This window comes from Apodemus sylvaticus, chromosome 9 (genome assembly GCF_947179515.1).
Source record: "Apodemus sylvaticus chromosome 9, mApoSyl1.1, whole genome shotgun sequence".
NCBI lineage: Eukaryota > Metazoa > Chordata > Mammalia > Rodentia > Muridae > Apodemus > Apodemus sylvaticus.
This window is the reverse complement of record NC_067480.1, coordinates 7,733,533-7,755,889: the sequence shown is the minus strand read 5'-3', so window position 1 is coordinate 7,755,889 and position 22,357 is coordinate 7,733,533. Positions and strand designations below refer to the sequence as shown.

Genomic DNA, 22,357 nt, shown 5'->3' with positions numbered 1-22,357 from the left:
CAGCCTTGTCTAAAAAGTAAGATCATGTATCTAAATAAGTAAATATAGCTAAAGAAATATAAAATTATTTTAACTTTTCTTCTTATAAATAATGTGTTTACTAGATTACTACCAAGATGTACAGGTGGGAATAAGCAAATAGTATAAAGCTTATGTAGGTAAGTTCATTTTATTTCTCCAGTGGCATTTTTACAGTTGAATGTAAGTTAAAGGCCTGCTTGCACACCAAAGCCAGGTCCTTTGGGTGGTTCAGTCAAAGAAGTAAGGCCTCCGGCTGGCTCACAACAGAAGCGGCCACTCCTGAAAAGAAAAACAAGTAATGATTATTAGTGATTAGTATATGTATATTCTTACTTTAAAAAATCATCCAGGTGTAGTAGTGTTTACCTTTAATCCCAGCCAGCACTCCAGAGGCAAAGGCAGGAAGAGCTCTGAATTGCTAACCTGGTCTATATAGTTAAGTTCTACACCAGCCAGGGCTATAGTAAGACCCAATTCAAAATAATATTAACAGGCACTTTCAGCTTTAATGTAACTTTAAGGGACTATCAGTGTGCCTGTTGTCTATTGCTGGTTAAGTCATTTGACATATGCCTATCTACAGTTAGTTTGAAGCATCACCGTGAATTCACAAGCCAACTAGAAATCCCATGGAGACCAAACTATGGCACATAAGGAAAACTAAAGTTCTGTGATAGTAAATAAGACAAAAAGATTGGGAGAATACAAGATAGCTATTTCAAGAAAAGTAATAATTAAAGATCATCTTGTCTGGGGTCAATGACATGGGTCAGTAGGAAAAAGTGATTGTTGAAAAGGATAGCAACCCAAGTTCAAAACCTGAAACTTGTACAGATGTAAGGAGAGAAACAACTCCACAAAGTTGTCCTCTGACCTCCACATATACATTATACATGATCAAAATTTTAAAAAAATCTTAAATTATCTTGTATTGAAAGGGAAAAATGGATCTTTAGGTGGAAATAAGAGGAAGGATAATTTCAGAACAATCTTCTAGTAACATGAACTTTTAAGCTATTTCTATTTGTAGGAGATTCTTTTTCAGTATAAATGTTCTGGTAGATCATAGATATTTTACAAAAGTTTTTTCCATATATGTATGCGATGTATGTAGCATGTTTGCACATGTATTTGTGTGTGATGTATGTATGTGCACATGGGGTCCCAAAGTCAATGTTAGATGCCTGCCTCTATCACTCTACCTTGTGTACGGAGCCTCTGCCTCACACTGAACTGTGACTCTCTGGCTCAGCTCGGCTGGCTGGCCACCTTGCTCACAGGATTCTCTGTCAACACCACCCACTCAGCTTTTCCGTGTGTTCTGGGAATCTGAACTCCCCCCACCAAAGGCCTGCATTGAAAGAACTATAAGAACACTGAAACATCTCCCAAGGCTTACTTTATGGATTTTTTTAGGAAAAAAAATCTTGTTCTAGATGACAGCTTTAGATAAGCAAACTTCCAGTCTCTCCTATGAGTGCAGGCTATGCCGTTAGAGTTTACATATGTAAATAAAAATATACCTGGGCCCTGGTTTGGGTACTTTCCCAGCTCTGAGTTCATCAATAATCTCTTCAATATCCTTGGGTGTCAGATCCTCCTAGAGAAAAATTGAAGACATTAATGAACTGCTGTAAAAAAAAAATCTGTAAGTACTTAAAATTAATTCATTTATTACTTAACAAGGTATCTACAACTGAGTAACTCCAATATATAATGCAATATATATTGAGAGCTTTAGCTGAAAAGGCAAAAAACTAAGTGCATTTCTGTATCTGAATTCTGGACTCACTAGTATCTTAGAGGAGTCATCCAAGTTCTTTTATTGGTAACTCAATTTGAACTGGATTTGAAGATTAGTTTGAGTAAGAGTCCCCACCCCCTGCCCCCAGGCTCATCGTGACTAGTCTTCTATTTGAATGCTCAGTGGCCTGGGAGTGGCACTAGCTGAAAGGACTAGGAGGCTTAGTGGGCTTGCAGACAGCCAGGCCCAGTCTCTCTTACTACCTGCAGATCAGGCTGTAGCTTTCAACTACTCCTCCAGCACCATGCCACTGCCGTGCTTCCCTTCATGGTGATGATGAACTAAACCTCTGCAACCATAACATAAGCAAGGCCCCAATTGTGTTTTCTTTTTCATAAGAGTTGCCATGTCATGGTGTCTCTTCACAGCAATCAGAAAACAAAATAGGAAAGCACCAAAAACAAAACAAATGCTGATCTGACAGATGAAGCACTGTGGTTCACAGTGATTGTCACCTGATCATCACTGCTGTGCCTGACAAGTACAGGCCTACTATGCTGACTCAAACTCTAACTACTAATTGGAAAAAAAGGGAAAAAAACTTAGACACCAAGGCCTGTGGACTACTATATCAAAATAAATTTATGCTTCTTATAAAGCCCTGACGAATTCCTGATTGAGGTATACATAACAGAGGCAAAACAAACAAGCAAACAATGATATATTACTATAGATACAGACTACAGAAAAAGCTTTAAAACTATAAAATGAGTTGGGCATGGTTGCACATGCCTGTAATCCCAGCACTTAGGAGGCAGAGGCAGGCGTATTTCTGAATTCGAGGCCAGTCTGGCCTACAGAGTAAGTTCCAGGACAGCCAGGACTACACAGAGAAATCCTGTCTCAAAAAACAAAACAAAACAAAAAACTATAAAAATACATGCTGAATTTATGATACTATCTAGAAAGAAAAAGATTTGAGGTGTTTGTATAATTTCTTCTGCAAATAATGATAATGACAATATTATCTAAGTAAGTGCTCTAAAGTGTTGCTAGTTCATCTTCGTTTCTACTATATGTAAATGACTAAATTTGTCATAATTAAAACAAATTCACATCTTGTAGAAAAATGCAAAATGTCTAAAGATAATTCTTTTAAAACCTTCTAGATACTTAATACTACTAGTAGTTTCTTCTAAATGAGTAACTCAGGAACTAATATCTTAAGTAGGACACTTGAGAACTTCAGCTTACATGAAGTTGGATGGATACTCACATAGTAGTTGTCATTTATTTGAACCATTGGTGCATTTACACAGGCTCCTAAACATTCCACTTCTATAAGAGTGAACAGTTTGTCAGGTGTAGTCTCTCCAACCTTTATTCCTAAAAATGTAGATAATCATTAAAAGAAATGGATTATAGCATAAAAGCAATATTGTTTAATAAAAATGATAATATCGACAGTATGTTATAGAGGCATATAAAGTATTGGCATACATTAAATTTCTGTAAAAATACAAAGAGCCAAGCATAATGGTATACACATAATTTCAGCACTTAGAAAGCAGAGACAGGCTTCAAGTTCAATGCTAGCCTAGATCTGGTCTCAAAAAATAAACATAATGATAACAACATAATATTCATTTTGATTTTTTTGTCTTTTAGGTTTTTTGTTTTGTTTTGTTTTTGGAGACAGGGTCTCACACTGAAGCTCAGTCCTGGCCTGCATGACACCCCTCCTGGCTTAGGTGCCAGAGATCTGGGATTATATGCCAAAGCTACCTGCCTAGCTTCAAGCTATTTTTATTTATTTTTTATTTTTTTGGTTTTTTGAGACAGGGTTTCTCTGTGTAGCCCTGACTGACCGGGAACTCACTCTGTAGACCAGGCTAGCCTTCAATTCAGAAATCCACCTTCCTCTGCCTCTGCCTCTGCCTCCCAAGTGCTAGGATTAAAGGCATGCGCCACCACTGCCTGGCTCAAGCTATTTCGTGAGTAAGCTAGTTCCTTTAAAATCAATAAAACCCCAGAGACCAGTACTCACAGTTTTCATTCACTCTGTGTAAGACAGCTTTCTGCCCATCCCACCTAGCTGCTTGCCCGCCTGCCTGCCTGCCCGCCCGCCACATGGCTGACCTCCAGCCAACCTCAAACAGCACGGCTCCACCTTTTCTGTCGCACTCCTACAGGCAGCAGTGGATAGTCATAATTTGCCTGCCTTGGGGTTTTTCTTTTAAACTAATAAAATTGTTCTCAAGCTTCAAAATAAAAACAAATAAATAGGGGCTGGAGGCTTCTCAGTGATTGGAGCACTGGGTGTCCTTGCAGAGGAGCTGGGTTTGGTTCCCAGCACTCATACAGTTATGGGTTATAAACTTCTCCTAAGTGCAGTCCCAGGGGACCCAACACCCCCTTCTGGCCACCAAGGGTACTGTACACATATAAACAAAAAAAAGTCACTAAAAAAAACAAGCAACCATGCAGACAGGAGTCTGATACAGCTGTCTCCTGAGAGGCTCTTGCCAGATCCTGACCGATACAGATTTGGATGCTCACAGCCAACTATCAGACTGAGCACAGGGACCCCAATGGAGGAGTTAGGGGAAAGACTGAAGGACCTGAAGAGGTCTTATTTGGCATCAAAGGAAGGCCGTTGGTCCTGTAAAGGCTTGATGCCCCAGTGTAGAGAAATGCTAGGGCAGTGAGGTGGGAGTGGGTGGGTAAACACCCTTATAGAAACAGTAGGGGGGATAGGATGGGGGTTTGCAGAGGGGAAACTGGGAAAGGGGATAACATTTGAAATGTAAACAAAATATCTAATTTAAAAAAAAAACAACCAATTGCTCTGCTAATAACCAGTTACACCATTAGATTGGCAAAGATTCAGAAGATTATTAAGGAGGTAAGGAAAATGAATACTCATATCCTTAAGGGAAGAGATTGGCAAAATACAGCAAGTGTGACTCAGCAATTTCTTATAAATGATCTTATGATCTTAATATACAACATGAAAAACATGCAAAGGTGTGTATATATGAAATTACTAGCGGGGCAGTGGTGGCACATACCTTTAATCCCAACCCTTGGGAGGCAGAGGCAGGCGGATTTCTGAGTTAGAGGCCAGCCTGTTCTACAGAGTGAGTTCCAGGACAGCTAGGGCTATCCCCAACACCCCCCCCCCCCCGCCCCCCAACCCCCCCACCCCCCCTACCCCCCCTCCCTTCCCAGTCCCCCTTCCCCCCACCCCCCCACCCCCCGCCAAAAAAAGGAAGAAAGCAATTACTAGAGTACTCTTGTCTATAACAGCAAAAAATGAGAACAGTGTGTGCTATGCATGAAGTCCGGTTACACCACATAATATAAGAGCACATATATTACATTTATATGCTAAATAATAAAGGATATAAAACCTGTAACCTATTATATACTGGGCAGTTACCAGAATCTATACCTTAGAGGTGTGTTTTGGGAGCCAGCTTGGTCTTTGAGCCTTATACTTTGATACTGCCCAAATATATCTGTGACATGCAAGGACGTTTATTTTTTAAAAAGCTACAATTGATGACAATGACCAGCTATAACTCGAGAGTCAGAGGACTGCAAGCAAGAACAGCTTGGTCAACTCAGTAAGACCCTATCTCAATGTAAGGAAAGACTGGGGCTGAGAGCTCAAAGCATTGTTAAGTGTACTTGCCTCTAGTATGAACGAGGCCTGTACTTCCTCAGGACAAGAAGGAAAATTAAAAGATGTTTTAACTTCACAGTTAAAAATAAATGCAGGCAGGCAGTGGTAGCACACACCCTTAAACCCAGTACTCCAAGGGAAGGGCAGGCAGATCTCTGAGTTTGAAGCCTGGTCTACAGGGCAAGTTCTGGGACAGCCAGGGCTACACAGAGAAACCTTGTCTCAAAAAAAAAAAAAAAAAAAAGCCAGCAGCAATGGCAATTTTGTATGGAAAGTACTGAAAGTACTCATTTATTTTATTTTATAAATATGCTATAACTATATCCATTTAAAATTTCCCTTATGAAATATTACTACTATGTTGTTACTTATCCTAAGGCGTCTCTAGAAAAGTGCATGGACGCTCTAAAAATTCTTTTTCTGTGTTTGTGAACATAAGTGCAGATGCCTCAAGAAGTGTCTGATCCACCTGGGGCTGGAATTACAGGTGGTTATAAGCTGCCTGATACACAGATGTTGGATAGGAAGTGAGCTCAGGTCCTCGGGGAAAGCAATGCATGCTTTTTGCCTGAGCCATCTCTCTAGCCCATATATAGTCATTTTTTTATGTGACATAATACTAACATTCTTAATGATTAACATAGATTAAAGGCTCAGACTTGAGGCTGATAATTAGATGAACACAAAGTAGAAACAAATAAAAGTAAGCAACTAATACTTTTTTTTAAGTACTGAGTAAGTACAAGCCAAATGAGATAAATTGAAGTTGAATATTTTAGGTGGAAAATGTCAGATCTAGAAAAGAGAGAAAGATAATTTTGTTTAGAAGTCAGGAAATGTATAGAGATGAAGCTTGCTTTGTTTGTTTGTTTGGGGTTAGGGGTGGGGAAAGGTGCCTCAAGACAGGGTTTCTCTGCGTAGCCCTGGCTGTCCTGGAACTTACTTTAGAGATCCCTCTGTCTCTTCATCCCAAGTGCTGGGGGATTAAGGCTGTGTCCCAAGGCACCCGGTTATTAATAAAAGAAATGAAGTATTCCATACCAAGCTTTCTCTGAAGGGCCTCCAATATGCTGTCAGAATCTCGAAGCATGCAAGGTGTAGTAGTGCAGACCTGAATATGGTACTTCCCAACTGGCTTTCGGTTATACATTGTATAAAAAGTTGCTACTTCATATACTCTCATTGGAGGTACTTGTAAAACTTCTGCCACCTAAAATATTAAAACATTAAAAATGATTACAATGTTCACATCACTGAAGCTAATGTATCCAGCTCTAATAAGTCCTAAATGTTCTTACACTCTTGTTTTATTTTCCTCTATACTCTTACTATTCAACAAGAGACCAAAATGTTTTCATTAATAAAACATCATTTTCCTTAAAAAAAAAAACAAAAAAACCAAAGAAACAAGGTATGAGCTGGTAAGTTCAAGCAAGTAGAAAACCTTGTAACACGGAAGTCCTCTGGCCACATGCGCTTCACACACTGAGCTTAATATTTAAAAATATTTTTAAGAGTTTAAAAACAAAGGTATAATTTCAAATAAAACATTTTTCACAAGAACTATAGAGCATGCTATTTTTTGTTTTTTTTCTTGGTGCTGAGGATTAAACCCAGGGATTTGGAGTTGGTAAGCAAATGCTCTTCCACTTAGCTACATACCCAGTCCTCATCAAGGTTTTTAGAAAAAGTAACCACCTATATTAACTAAGGGAAGCATTTAATTATTAAATAAAGTTTTGTAACATATATCAGTATTAGGGAAGTATATATGCAAATAGAGCAATCAACACAACCTAAAGTTTGCATTTGCAGTTTTTAGATAAAGTCTATTGTTCTCCCAACAAAGATGAGATAGCCTTTGTCTTTTGTTCCTTTTTTGTAATAATCCACCTTAACAGTGCACTTCATTTATAACCAAATCAAGTTTAGAAGATGGTAAGCATGAGCACACTACATGGAGCATCCATGATGGTGGTCAAGCAGAAAGCTATGGGCTGGGTCTTTTTTTTTTTTTTTTTTTTTTTTTTTTGGTTTTTTTCGAGACAGGGTTTCTCTGTATAGCCCTGGCTGTCCTGGAACTCACTCTGTAGACCAGGCTGGCCTCAAAATCAGAAATCCGCCTGCCTATGCCTCCCAGAGTGCTGGGATTACAGGCATGCGCCGCCACCACCACCAGGCTTTCATGGGCTGTTCTTATGTGTACTTTGTACGTGATGTGCTATATGTCACAGGAATGTAATTACCATAGTAACAGGATGTAAGTAAATCTGAAATATAGATTATTGCTGAAACTATTTGAAAACAATCTTCACATCTAAGGCAGGAGGACTGGCAAAAGCTCAAGCATAGACTGGCTAAGTGTGTCAGGCAGACCCTGTCTTGGAAGGAGGGAGGGTGAGTCTTAGGTTTATAAGTAGGCTGAAGTGGGTCACTTGGCAGTTCGGAAGGTAACCAAAGCCACGCATACCACATAGTAGATGCAAATTTTTGTTAAAGACTAGAACCAAAGATGTAAAGATATTGTGAGATCACATTGGTAAGGGCTTTTTCCCCTGTAATTTTAATGTTGAAACACTATTGCATTAATTTCCAAAACACTTTGATACTAAATTATATAATATTTGAGATATTTTCATTAATGATCATTTCCCTCAAAAGGCATGGGGAGGAGAAAAACACCTCCTTCACATTAGTGCCTATTTCCTGCAAGAATGGAAGCTGTATTACAAAAACACACTAAAGAGGAGATCTATCTATCTATCTAACAATCAATCATATGAATGTATGAGTAAACTCTGGTATTAATGATTATCATGATGATCTCTATATTAAGTTACCACATACAATCTCTCATCTTTCCTGAAGCAAATTGAATTCAATACCTTGTTCATAGCGGAGATAGGTAGCCATCCATTCTGCCTTTGGGCTAGATCCAGGACCGGAAGCACAGCTGCTGCTTTATGCCCTTCTGGGTAGTTTTTTACTATTGCCTCTATCCTCTGTAGAAGGGAAAGTACCCGCTTTATATGTATGGACATACTGAAGACTTGATAAATCAACCATGCTGTTTATTAAACATACCTTATAGTTTTCCGGTGTGAAATCAAATGGAGTATCTGGGTTATTCTCAGGAGTATCTCTATGCTATATAAAAAAATTAAAAAAAGAAAAAAATTTTTTTCCCAAAGTTATCAATATTTTCTCTAAAACTGAAATACCACTGTACACTACATTATATGGTTGCTGTTCATTTAATCTCTACTTTAAGCCCATCAAGTCTATCTTTGTATCAGGAATGACTAAAAATACTTACTTGTTAACTGTTTACCAAAGGATAGCAGAACTAAAACGTTTAGAATAGTTTCAAAATGAACCCTTAAATATTAAGGCATACTTTTTGGTTTCAAAACAAAAAATAGTTATCCAGCTTCACTAGGAATGGTGTATTCTAGTTCAAATATCAAATACAAACTGGCAGCAGTATGTAATTAAGACACAAAATTTAAGTATGGGCTGGAAAGAGAGCTTAGAGGTTAAAATTACTGGCTGCTGCTGGACATGGTGGTGCACGCCTTTAATCCCAGCATTTTGGAGGCAGAGGCATGTGGATTTCTGAGTTTGAGGATAACCTGATCTACAGAGAAAGCTCCAGTATAGCCAGGGCTCTACTGTACCAGATAACCCTATCTCGGGGGTGAAGGGTGGGTGGGATGTCTGCTGCTAATGCAGAGAACCACAGTTCAGTTCCCAGCATCCACATTAGGAAACATAACTCCCAGTAACTCCAGTTCCAGGGTATTCACTGGTCCCTTCCGGCCTGTGAGGTACCTGTACCACATGCACTTATCCAGGTAGACATACACATCAGTAAAAATTTTAAATAAAAATTCTAAATGTGAATTCCTGACAAGCACAGTACCCAAAAACAAAGGAGCTGATTGCCCTTGATGTCTGGGACGACATGTCTGTCCCCAAACAAGTGTTCCACAGAGAAACCATCGAGTGAACATTTAGAAGGTTCAGTTTGCCAAGAATCCCAGGCAGGAGGATTGCCAAGAATTAAGGACATCCTGGGTTGCAATGTGAAATCCTATATAAAAGAAAACATCAGAAGCAAAAAACTAAAACCACAACTATATTCCAAAAACAAAACAAAACAAAGAAACAAACAAAAAAACCCAGTGGAGTAGGCCAAATATTAAAAATGTGTTTTTACACTTTTAATCCCAGCACTGGGGAAACAGATCTTTGTGAGTTCCCGGCGAGCCAGCAATAGTCAAATATGTACATTATTATTTTTTAAAGAGCAGAATAAGCTTAATATTAACAAGACATCTCTATGTTCTCAGTGTTTTGCTTTTTAAAAAAGGTACCAAACAAAAGAGGGAGGAAAATAGAAGCTTTGGACAATAATTTGAAGTATATACTCTAAATCATCATACAAGTTTACTACCATTGTCATCAAATACTAGATTAATTACTAAAAACAGACACAGCATCTAAAGCCAGTTTGTAAATACCACCCTAGTGTTAAAACTGTGAAGCCAAAATTACGGAGACCAACTGCTTTGTGAAATAATATATTAATTATGCAGTAATGCACTAACTGTATTACTATAAACTCTTGAGTTTCAAACAAATACCCTTTAGGGATTTCTCAAATTACAGTCATGTAATCTGACCTTCAGATTAGCACTCATAGCAATTTCACCAACCAATAACCTAAATTTTCCCTCCTTGGAGACAGTGTTTGTCTGTGTAACAGAGCCCTGGCTGTCCTAGAACTCACTATGCAGATCGGGCTGGCCTTAAACGCTCAGAGATCTGCCTCCCAAGTGCTGGGACTAACAGCGTGCTCCATCATGCCCTGCTCACAGTAACCAAAATTTTTAATCCTAGAGTCTCCTAAATTCCTAGGTGTTAGTTTCTATTTGAGAGGTTCAGCTGAAGCCAAACATCATTTGAATTATAACAAAGTTAACAAGCTATTCTTAAATCCCCATGGTGATCAATATATTCCAAAGACACAGGCATTAAGGTTTTGTTTTTTAGGGGCAGGAGAAGTGGCTCTAGGCTGAAGAGCAGTCAGGCTTGGTTCCCAGCACCCACATGCAGCTCACAGCTGACTACAGCCCAGGTCATAAGGAGCTGACCTTTTCTACTCCTGCATCCACAATGTACATGCATGCTCTCAGTTACACTCACACATGAAACTAAAACAAATACTTAAGGTTGTTTACTTCTTTTCTTTGCAGTACTAGGATTTGAATCCAGACCCTGCATACTCTAGGCAAATATTCTGCCATGGAGTTATGGTAACATATCCCACAATTTATGATATTATAGTGGATTCACTCAAAATCCCAAGTCTTTCCATTATAAGGAATTCCAATTACTTACCACAAATAAGGCTCCTCCAGCACCATTTTGCACGGCTGTCTTATGCAAATTCCTTGCATGTCTTCCCTAAAGTTTAAATTTTTAAGAAAACTTAGTCACAAATATTAAGAAAAATTTCATTTTAAGAGTCATAATTTAAAACAAGGGAATCAAGTTATCTTGGGTATCATCTTAGGAGAGCTGGCCTATATCCTATGCCCTTCTCTCTCAAAAGTATCAGGAAATAGATGCATAAGGGCACATTATTAACTCACCTGTGGGAGTCAGTGGAAGAACTGACCCAAACCCAAGCCAGAGTGGAGCCCGGGTGCCATGAGCCTGGGTGCACAGGTGCCATGAGCACGGGTGCACAGGTGCCATGAGCCCGGGTGCACGGGTGCCATGAGCCCGGGTGCACGGGTGCCATGAGCACGGGTGCCATGAGCACGGGTGCCATGAGCACGGGTGCACAGGTGCCATGAGCACGGGTGCCATGAGCACGGGTGCACGGGTGCCATGAGCACGGGTGCCATGAGCACGGGTGCCATGAGCACGGGTGCCATGAGCACGGGTGCCATGAGCACGGGTGCCATGAGCACGGGTGCCATGAGCACGGGTGCACAGGTGCCATGAGCCCGGGTGCACAGGTGCCATGAGCACGGGTGCCCAGGTGCCATGAGCACGGGTGCACAGGTGCCATGAGCACTTTCTATTCACATTAGGCTGGCATGAACCTCAGAGAATTAAGTGGCTGTCTTTCCCTTTGTCTGACTTGATGCCAGCTTTTTAATATGGTAAAGTTTTGTTGCTTGAGACAGGGTCTCAATGTGTAGTCCTGCTTTACTGGATTGTCCTGTAGACCAGGCTGCCTTTCTACTGAGCCACCTGCCTCAGCCTCCCAAGATTAAAGGTTTGCTCTACCACAGCTGGCCCTAATATGGTAATGTTTTTATTCTACACATGTGTCACAGCTATGCACAAATAGTCACATTATACTCTTCTAAAATTTTTTGATAGTGTCTCCATATATAGCCCATGCTGTAGTTTTAAGTTTTTTCTTTTTGCCTCAGCCTTCCTGGTGCTGGACTGTTTATAGGACGTGTTACCAGACCTGCCGGCCGTTTCAGCTCCAGCCACACACTGTATGACTTCGAATGCTCTGCAGCCTGACCAGGAGCACCTGCTCTGAAGGAATCTGATACATTTTGTTCTCCTGCTCATCTCCTGTACTGCTGACCTCCCACTCTAAACAAATGCCTTAACTAGAAAACCTAGTACAGCATACAGTGATCAAAGCTATCAGGTTTAGTACCATGTAGCACCCACAACCAGAGAAAGGGTCCTGGAGGGGCTCTGCCTCAACCCTTCTCCCCTCCTACCACCACCCCTTAGGCAGCTAGCAGGTAAACATGCATTACTTTATGCTTCTTTTGCTTTAAATATTTAACTTTAAAAAACAACACAATCAAGACTATGAAACATGACACTAAACTATAGAAAACAGACTGCAGTCACTTCAGCTGAGAACAGAAGAAAATATAGCAACAACTTCTGAATAACAGAATTACTTGAGTAAACACTGAGACAATGGTTAATTTTAAGGCAGGGGAAGTAACCCCTCTTTTAGCCTTCTGAGCCTCATATACTCATTTCTTAAGGATTAGCCACAACTTGAAAGTCACCGCCTTCCTTCAGGACTCAGCTCTGACTCCTCTGCTCTGTTTCTCCCGTACACCCTCTCTCTCTGGCATCATCTACCAACTATGTTGAAGACTACTATGTCTTACACACTTCTAGTGATAAAGGGATAACACCCAGAAAAGACCTTAAGTGCATAAAGTTAATGAGGAAAATTAGTAAAGATCATGAACATTTAAAAACGTAATAGCAATTAAAAGCATGAAATTTAAAATAATACTGTCAGCTTAAATTAAGAAAAGTTTTGGTTTGGGATTTTTTTTAAGATAGCATTCCATTTTGTTGAGAGCATGGGAGAAATGGGTTTGCTAATGCATTAGGCAAACACTCATACATGCCTTTTAGGGAAGCAAACTAGTATGATTTATGAAAAACTTCAAAGAATTTATACCCTTTGGGGGGCGTTTTGGCGGGGGATGGTTGAAGACATAGCTTCTCTATGCAACAGAGCCTTTGAACTTAATTTGTAAATCCACCTGCCTCTGCCTCCCAAGTGCTGGGATGAAAGGTGTGTGCCACAATGCCTGATATAAATATACTTCTTTTAACACAGCAATGCTTTTGGAAATTTACTTTTAAAGGGCATTGAAGTAGTAGCTGGGGTGTCCCAGCCTACAATCCTAGTACTAGGAAGCCTGAGAGGAGGGTGCTGTGAATCTATGCATGCATATGAAGACCCTGTCTCATGGAGAGGAGAGGTGCTCTGTGTGTGTGTGTGTTACATTACAAAGTTACAAAGTGCAGGTAAGGGAGCTGGAGAGATTGCTTAGTGATTATAGGACGTGTTACCAGACCTGCCGGCCATTTCAGCACTGTACTAAATCCTTCAGCAGCTCCAGCCACACACTGTATGACTTTGAATGTTTTGCAGCCTGACCAGGAGCACCTGCTCTGAAGGAATCTGATACATTTTGTTCTCCTGCTCATCTCCTGTACTGCTGACCTCCCACTCTAAACGGGAACTGTTCTTACAGTTCTGTTCCCAGCATCCACCTGGGGCATTTCACAACTGCCTGTAACTCTAGCTCCAGGGAAACCCCAGACCTCTTAACTCTGCAGGCACTGCACTGGTGGGCATATACCTACATATACACACATATTTAAAAATAATACATCTTTGAAAGAAATGAGTATAAAAGACATAAGAATATTTTGTCATGCAAGGTGGCACATACCTTTAACCCTAGCACTGGGGAGGCAAAGCCACACAGATCTCTTATGAATTCAGGGTTCATAGGGGACTGTCTCAAAATATACAAAAACAGTAAAAAACAAACAAACAAACAAACAAACAAAAAACCCAAATCAAAATAAAACAAAAACTGTTTCTAGCGTAGTTATTGAAAAACATAAGCAAAGAGAAGCTTTAATTTTAAAGTATTTTCAGAGTGTAATTCGCTATGTTCTGTGTGTGTGTGAATGCAAGTTCATGTGTGGAGGTCAGAGAAAACTTTCAGGAGTCCTCTCCTTCCACTGTGAGATCCAGGGATCAAACTTAGGTCATGAGGTCTCCACAGCAAGTTTTTACTTTGTGAGCTGAAGGGAAGTTCTAAATGAACACAATTCCCATAGTGGAGTATTAAGGAGTATTAAGGAGCTGTTAATTTTCATAAAAATGACAGAGGAAAAACAAATTGATGCCACAGTTACATCCAGAAATGATCAAGAATTAAAGATTTATTTATTATTATCTGTAAGTACACTGTAGCTGTCTTTAGACACACCAGGAGAGGGCGTCAAATCTCATTATGGATGGTTGTGAGCCACCATGTGGTTGCTGGGATTTGAACTCAGGCCCTTCAGAAGATCAGTCAGTGCTCTTACCCACTGAACCATCTCACCAGCCCCAAGAACTCTTTTTGTAGGACATAAATAGGACCGCGGAGACGGCTCAGCAGTTATGGGCACTGTCTGCTCTTCCAGGACCCAGGTTCAATTCCCAGCACTCACACAGTGGCTTACAACCATTTGTACCTCCAGTCTTAGGGACCTCTTCTGATGACTTTGGGCAACAGGGTGCACATGGTGCACAGGCAAAACACAAAATACAACAAAATTAACTTTTAAAAAATACAGTCTATCATTCCTATTATAACAAATACAGACTCTAATAAAAAATGAATGCTGTAAATAATTGTCACCATCATTTTTATTATAAGATTGTAAAGGCTCATATCTTTTTTTTCTATTTTCCAAATTCCTATTTAACACTGATATGCAAACTGAAAAAGACTGATTTAAACTAAAACATTCACAAATGAAATACATCGAGCTTTTTTTTTTGGTCAATATCTGATCCCTTTTTGTTTATTCAGGATATTTCATGCATATATTTTCATTTAAAATGAATAAAGAGGCGCTGGAGAGATGCTCAGCAGTTAAAGACCTGCTTTTGCAGAGGACTCTGGTTCGGTTCTCAGCACCCACATGGTGGATTTTAACTGTTTATACCTCCAGTCCCAAGAGATCCAGTGCCCTCTTCTCTGTGGGCACCATGCACACATGCAGAGCACATATATACATGTAGGCAAAACACTAAACACAAAATATGAAAATAAATCTTTAAAATAAATACAGAGCTAATTTTGAAAAAGCTGCCCAGTCAGGCAGTGGTGGCGTACACTTGTAATCCCAGCACTCTGGGAGGCAGAGGCAGGAGGATTTCTGAGTTCAAGGCCAGCCTGGTCTACAGAGTGAGTTCCAGGACAGCCAGGGCTACACAGAGAAACCCTGTCTTGAAAAAAAAACCAAATCCAAAAAAAAAAAAAAAAAAAGAAAAGAAAAGAAAAGAAAAAGCTGCCCATTGGCTTTCTGGGGGTTAAGACCTCCCTACAAGAACATGCTTCTCACAAAGGATCTCCTTCATTCCTTTCCAGAGAAGAAGAAACACAGGAAAAAGTATGTGGTGCAGAGCCCCAGTTCCTATGTTATGGATCTGAAAATCCATAAAGTCTTCGCTATAAAATGGCCAGTCTTTGCCCATGCGCAAACAGTAGGCAGGGCTGACAGAAGGATGTTCGCACAGAAGGCAGCGGCACTGGAAGCACCTGATTCAGGGTGAGTGGGAACTATCCCAGTAAACATATTTTGTATTTTTTTTTTAAAAAATGTTGTTCATTAAATCTATGCTGCTACAAATTGGACAATCTCTTCAACATTTATTTATCTGTTGCTTTTATTTTATTTTATTTTAATTTTATTTGCTGTGAACAACTCACAGAAATTGGCTCCAGGGACAGAACCCAAGATGGCAGTTTTGGTGGCAAGCACCCCAACCACTGAACCACTCTACCAATCCCTGGAAAATATTTCTGAGGCATAGTCTTGCTGAGCAGTAATTCTGCATATTCACATGAGTTTACACATATTTCCATCCCTCCCCCCCCAAAATCAATGTTTCATGACAGAATGACTAAGAAGAGTGGGGAGGGGGCTGGAGAGATAGCTCAGTGGTTAAGAGTGCTGGCTACTCTTCCAGTGAGTTCAAATCCCAGCAACCACATGGTAGCTCACAACCATCTGTAATGAGATCTGGTGCCCTCTTCTGGCATGAAGCAAACATGTATACATAATAAATAAATAAATAAATAAATAAATAAATAAATAAATAAATAAAATCTTTTTTAAAAAGTGGGGAGAAAAAGCTAACTCAGTACTTTCTGGCTTTTAATTTTCCCCAAGGTAAAGAGTTTATATTAATACTTTGCTAGTTCCTAATATGCAACTTTGTACTTAGTATCTTTATTTAAGATACTGTATCAGAAGTGGAAAATAAGACCCTTTGGAGCCAGAGTTACAGGGACCTGGGGGCTGCCCCATGTGTGCTGGGATGCAAACTCTGGCCCTCAGAGCAGGAAGAGGTTCTTAACTGCTGAGCCACCCATCTCTTAATCTCCTACTTTATTATTTAAATTTTATGTGTACAGGTGTTTAGACAGCATATAAGTCTATGCACTATGTGCAAAACAAGGCTGGTGCCATTGGGAGACAAAAGAAAGTGTTGGGTCTCCTAGAATTGAAGTATCAGTCAGCTAGGAGCCACCATGTGGGTCCTGGGAATGTACCCCCATCCTGTGGAAGAGCAGCCAGGACTTTGAACCACTGAGCTATCTCTCCAGCCCCTTCTTTAATATTTTTAAAGCTTATTGATTTTATCTTGTTTTTGTTTTGTTTTGTTTTTTGAGACAGGATTTCTTTGAGCAGCCTTGGCTGTCCTAGAACTAGCTCTGTCGACCAGACTGGCCTCGAACTCAGAGACCCTCCTGACTCTGCCTCCTGGATACTGAGATAAAAGGCAAGAGCTCTTATTTGTTTTAAAATGGGTGTCTTTTTAATGGGCTGTTGTAAGATAATGAGATTACTCAGAAAGAACTTCCTAATATGTTAAAGCATTGTTGTTCTTAGCAGACACAAGAAAGAATAACTGAAAGACAGATTTAAAGATAATTTTAAAGCATGACAGATAAATTGTCTTTGGTTTGCAAAAACTTTAAGAGTCATTCTCAAAACAGAGCAGATTATTGAGTTTCTTGCTTCTGTTAGTAATCAGGCCTTGACTTCTTGCAATACAATTATATTTTTAGATATCTGAAAAACATCTACTTCCTCTCTGCTGAAATTAATATATAATTCCCCTTTACTTAAAGGAAATGGAAGGGGTGGGAGATGCTCTGGTGTTCCCATAAGGGATGTCATGTTCCTGAGTTTTTCATGCTAATAATGTACTGCTACCTACAAGACATCCGACGCACCAGGATACAAACAACCCTTTCATTAAGACACACAAAGCAGAGCACAGCAAACCAAGCCATCACTTTACACAAGCCACGACACTCTAGTACACTAGTGCCAGTTTGGAGAATACATCTAATATAACCCTTCCAGTAGGATGCCTCTCTTACACACATAAGCATCTGCCTGTTTCTCAAGTCAGGATTAAAGGCATGAGCCACCACCACCACCACCACCACCACCACCACCACCACCACCAGGCTTACTTTTGTTGTTTTGAGATAAATCTCATTAGATAGCCCAGGCTAGCCTAAACTTTCTATGCTCCTATTAACAAGTGCCAAGATTATAGGTATAGACCATTATATGCAGTTAACAATCATTTTTAGACAATATCTTAAAGCCATGCTCGACTTGAGAAAATATTTCAGTATACTTTTCCTGACTTATTAACCATAGGTCTTAGACATTCTAGTGAATAATTTGTTATTCCTTCTATTGTATTCCCAGCCCTGCTTCTATCCCAGTTCTTTCTCCACCCCAGATCACTACCAATAACGTGGTTGGTTCCATGACTGTCTTACGCTTTTCCACGTCTCTAGAGATGCTCACAAAAATTCTAATGAGCAGAGGACTGAAAGTGGTAGCAATGGACTCAGTTTGAGCATGCTACAAATCTGCCAAAACTGTTCATGTCTTACTGGATAAAATCTAAATCCTCTTATGTCATAGGAAAGGCCTTTGACCCTTTCAGTCCCGGCTTTCACCCTCATTTCCTCTCCAGCCTGCCATGAGCCCACCCCTTGTGCATGCAGCTTCTTCAACTGACAGCACTTTATGCCTCCCACGCACCCCTCCTGACCACGGAACTCCCTCTGCATAGCCTGGACAGCCACTAAAGAAAGGAGTCGGTCATTCTTCCATAATTACAGCACTCGTTAAACTTAGTTGTTCATCATATACAACAATTTCCTTGGGCAGCTTTAAAAAGGAATACTTACATACAAACTCACACATTGTACATACAAAGAGAGAAAAAAATAAAAGGGTGAAACTACTTAATAGAATACAATGTTGGCAAACTATACTGTTTCACTTATTAAATCATCGACCTTCAAAGTAGGAGTGTAGTTAAACCCAGCATAAGCTAAGAAAAATCTGTAAAAGCCGGGCGTGGTAGCACACGCCTGTAATCCCAGCACTTGGGAGGCAGAGGCAGGCGGATTTCTGTGTTCGAGGCCAGCCTGGTCTACAGAGTGAGTTCCAGAATAGCCAGGGCTATACAGAGAAACCCTGTCTCAAAAAAAAAAAAAAAAAAAAGAAAGAAAGAAAGAAAAAAAAAAAGAAAAAAAAATCTGTAAAATGTTTTGGGATTTAGGACTTTAAGATACACACACACACTAAGATAAAATTTCTTGGGTTCTTGTTTTGTTTTGTTTTGTTGAAACGTCACTAAGTAGCCCTTGATGTTCTGGCAACCAGCTATATAGACCAGACTGGCCTCAAACTCACTGAGATCCTCCTGCCTTTGGGATTAAAGGTATGTACCAATATGCCTATCCTAAAAGATAAAATCTCTCTTGGGTCTGCTGGGATTTTACAAAATTAGGTTTGAGTATCTCTAATGTAACAGGTCAACTAGAACTGCACAGAGAAACCCTGTCTCAAACAAACAAACCAAAAATCTTTCATGTAAGCCAGGTATGATGGCTCACACCTGTAACACCAACACTTAGAAGGTATACTAAGAGTACTACCAGAGTTTAAAGCCAGCTTAGGCTACACAGTAAGACCCTGCTCTACAAACAACAAAACTAAAATAAATATAAAAAAAATAAAAATAAAAAGCAATCTTAAGTGGCTTGACTTAGCCAAGGAAGTGGAAAGAAAGGAGGAAACCGAGGACAGCGACTGCTCACACCTCTGGCTGGCCCTGGGTAATGGTGGGTTCTAAGTAGCCCCGCTAAACAGAACCAATATTTGCTCTACCACTCAAGACAATGGAGATGGACATTCTTTAAAGTAGTAAGTTAGACTGTCGCGTCTATGTAACATACGCATTCACAATGTCCAGAACACAATTCAGAACCTACTCATTGTGGAGAGCATGTGGGGGAGGGGGGACAGCACAAAACTGACTATCTTAGGGGGAAAACATTTCAAAACTGAAAGCAGAGGCCTGGGAGTGCAGGTGGATCTCTGTGAGGTGGATCTCTTTGAAGCCAGGCTGGTCTTTCTTCCAGGCCAGCCAAGGCTACATAAAGAAACTGTCTGGAAACAGCATCCACAAACAGCACCCTGGGCTGGAGAAATGGCTCAGAGGATAAGAGCATTGACTGCTCTTCCAGAGGTCCTGAGTTCAATCCCCAGCAATCACATGGTGGCTCACAACCATCTGTAATGGAATCCGATGCCCTCTTCTGGTGTGTCTGAAGACAGCTACAGTGTACATATACATAAATAAATAAAACTTTTAAAAAAACTGCTTTTCAATTACACCTCTTGTTACCCTTTGCCTCAAAAACAAAAGAAACAGAAAATGTCTATGGGAACTTTTTTGCCCCTACTTCTTAGTCTCCTCCTCAACTGAATGATTCACAGAGCCTCTCTTACCGATGTAACCCTCCAGTTTCTGACTTCGACCAGACCTAGTCCATCACCATTCCTACACCGGTCATCTACTCAAAGCAGAGCTCTTACTGTACATAAAACCTTTCACTGACTCTTTACTATTCCACACTATCATGGGTTCCTTTTTGTTTGTTGCAGGCGGCTGGGATTTGAGTTGGGGATATTTTACAAATGGGAATTTATATAGGTCAGGCTGGCCTCAAACTCACTATATAGCTAAGGAAAGCAAAATTCTGATCTTCCTGCCTCTAACTCCTGAATGCTAAGATATCAGATGTGACCAACCATACTCCTCATATGAACCTTATTAGTGTTCTTACATGAAACAAGCACACACACAAAAAAGGGAATTGTTTCTAATTTATAGTGATGAAAATACTGCATCAACCCTCTAAAATAAGATACAGATTCACCTATTAAATACATAGCAAAGGGCTATCAAACATCACCCACCATTGCTATACTCCAGCAGGGCTTGGAAGCTCACACCTGTAATCCCAGCACTCAGGACTCAAGGCAAGAGGACCAACAAACACTCAAGGCTAACATGGTACACTTAGCTGGCTCCAGGCCAGCCACAGCTGCAGGTGACAGCTAGTTTCAAAAGGAAAAAATAAAATACTATAATCCAATCCACACTGATGTACCTAAGGTACATTAAGGCTTCAAATAATTAGGGACAAACTCAATATTCCCATTTCACATCTGAAGAAACAAAAACAAACTAACTGCTCTAGGTCATGTCACATAAGTACAAAAGGTCATCTGGGATGCCTAAGTCTAAAGCCCCGAATGGATTTTGTGTGTGTGTGTGTGTGTATTGTGTTTTGTTGAGAACTTAGTTTTTGTTTTACTGTTGGGAAAATAAAATCCAACCAAACAAATAAGGCTTCTTTCTTTCCTGTAACTGCCATGTAATTAATTCAATAGCCATTATTTACTGTGTGCCCATGCACTCTCCCGACACTAGTCGTGCTCGTGAAGGTCAGACGACGACTGGTCCTCACACCTGGAGGCCGGCGCCTTTCGGCACAGAGCTATCTCGCAGGCCCTGGAATCTGCATTTTAGGTTCGCTTTAGTGTTTCAACTTCAATTCCTTCGCCTATCTGAGATGCACTTGACACTCAAATGGCCACAAACCTACAACTCCTTAAGTAGCGCAGTTACGCGTGCTACTATTCTTTCACGGTTAATCCCTACGACTTTCTGCCGAGCATTTGCTAAAATGAATGGGCAACTTCAGTAAATGAAACGCTGGTCACCTTTATCTAGTCCTGAAGGAACTCGGCAAGCCTTCACCGAGCAGATCAGCGTTTTCTCCAGCATGCTTTTAATTCAGACAAAAAGCCCCTTTCTTCGCGGCTGGGATCCTGGAAGCAGCGGGCCGCCAGGGCCCACCTAGGTTCCGCGCCAGGACAAATGACAACCGCCTTCCTGACCTTGACTAAGTTAGGGGTGACTTTCCCGGCCCGGTGCGGGCGGCCCGCCACCCGCCGCCACCGCAGCTGCGGAGCATCCCGGAGGCACCGAGGACGAAGGCCGCGGCGTCGCCGCCGCCGCCAGCTGACCTGTCCAGCGCCCTGGGGTCTCCCGGCACCAAAGCTAAGGGAGGCAAGAAGAGCGGGAGACTGTGGCGACAGTGCCCGGGTCCACCCCGAGCCTCTTACCCACTGAGCAGTGAGGCCGGTCGCCCCGGCCCGCAGCACCAAGGAGAACATGGCGGGGTACGCGGTTCTCCGACCCCGGGCCGCTCTAGGCTGACTGGGAACGAACGAGCCCGGAGGCCCGGCGCGCGCGGCCCCGAGCCCAGGACGCACGGCGCGCGCGCTCTCGATCCCGGGACAGACGGCGCGCGCGCTCACGAGACCGGGCCTGGGCGTCCGGAACAGTGCGCGGCTCCCGACGCGAGAGCGCGCGGAGGCGCGCGGGGGCTGCTGGGACCGGGGGGCGGGACCGAAACAGCCCAGTTCCCTAAAAGGCCGGTCGCGCTAGGCAAGCTGAGTCCCCGCCCTGAGGACAAAGCGCGCCTCCTGGAGGCTCTTGTGTTTGTTCTGTCAAACACCTCCTCCAGTATTGCAGTTATTTCTTTCAAAATCCGCTCGGTTGAGTCTCATCTCACAAGCGATCGTACTTAAAGTGCTGCCACCTAGTGGACCTGGACAGCAAGTGCCTTGGCTCCCGAGCCGTCGCCTTAGAGTCTGTAAAATGACAGACTAGCTGGAATGCCAGTGAGTGGGGTGGAAATGATGACTGTTGATGCTGCGCGGTAGGCGAACAAATATTCTTTGTGCTTTGTGTATGCTCTACACATTTTCCATAATGAAACTGGTGGAAGGAGGAACCCACTGTCTTCTTGATGTATGTTTGGTCTCTGGAAATTCCTAGCAGCTATAGGATGCATTGGGCTCTTTCCAGCTGTGGATTTATTTATTTATTTATTTATTTATTTATTTATTTATTT

General features: G+C 41.2%; 1 protein-coding gene across 1 annotated transcript; it reads right to left on the bottom strand.

Moving 5' to 3' along the window:
- Positions 1 to 150: 150 nt before the first annotated feature.
- Positions 151 to 21,813, bottom strand: Ndufv2 (NADH:ubiquinone oxidoreductase core subunit V2). The gene is made up of 8 exons (XM_052193504.1): positions 21,564 to 21,813; positions 10,857 to 10,922; positions 8,538 to 8,600; positions 8,339 to 8,455; positions 6,495 to 6,663; positions 3,042 to 3,151; positions 1,545 to 1,621; positions 151 to 300 (listed from the first exon to the last, which is right to left on the bottom strand). Exons 1-8 carry the CDS (start codon positions 21,612 to 21,614, stop codon positions 207 to 209), a joined length of 747 nt encoding a protein of 248 aa, XP_052049464.1. The 5' UTR covers positions 21,615 to 21,813; the 3' UTR covers positions 151 to 206.
- Positions 21,814 to 22,357: the final 544 nt, after the last annotated feature.

What these genes read in the sequence shown, in the direction of transcription:
- Ndufv2 (XM_052193504.1), bottom strand. Translation starts at nt 21,614, where the DNA reads ATGTTCTCCTTGGTGCTGCGGGCCGGGGCGACCGGCCTCACTGCTCAG. An exon ending in CCGGCCTCACTGCTCAGTGG is followed by an intron (nt 10,923 to 21,563) that starts GTAAGAGGCTCG and finishes TTTAAACTTTAG; the next exon opens with GGAAGACATGCAAGGAATTT. An exon ending in CTATCTCCGCTATGAACAAG is followed by an intron (nt 6,664 to 8,338) that starts GTATTGAATTCA and finishes TTAATATTTTAG; the next exon opens with GTGGCAGAAGTTTTACAAGT.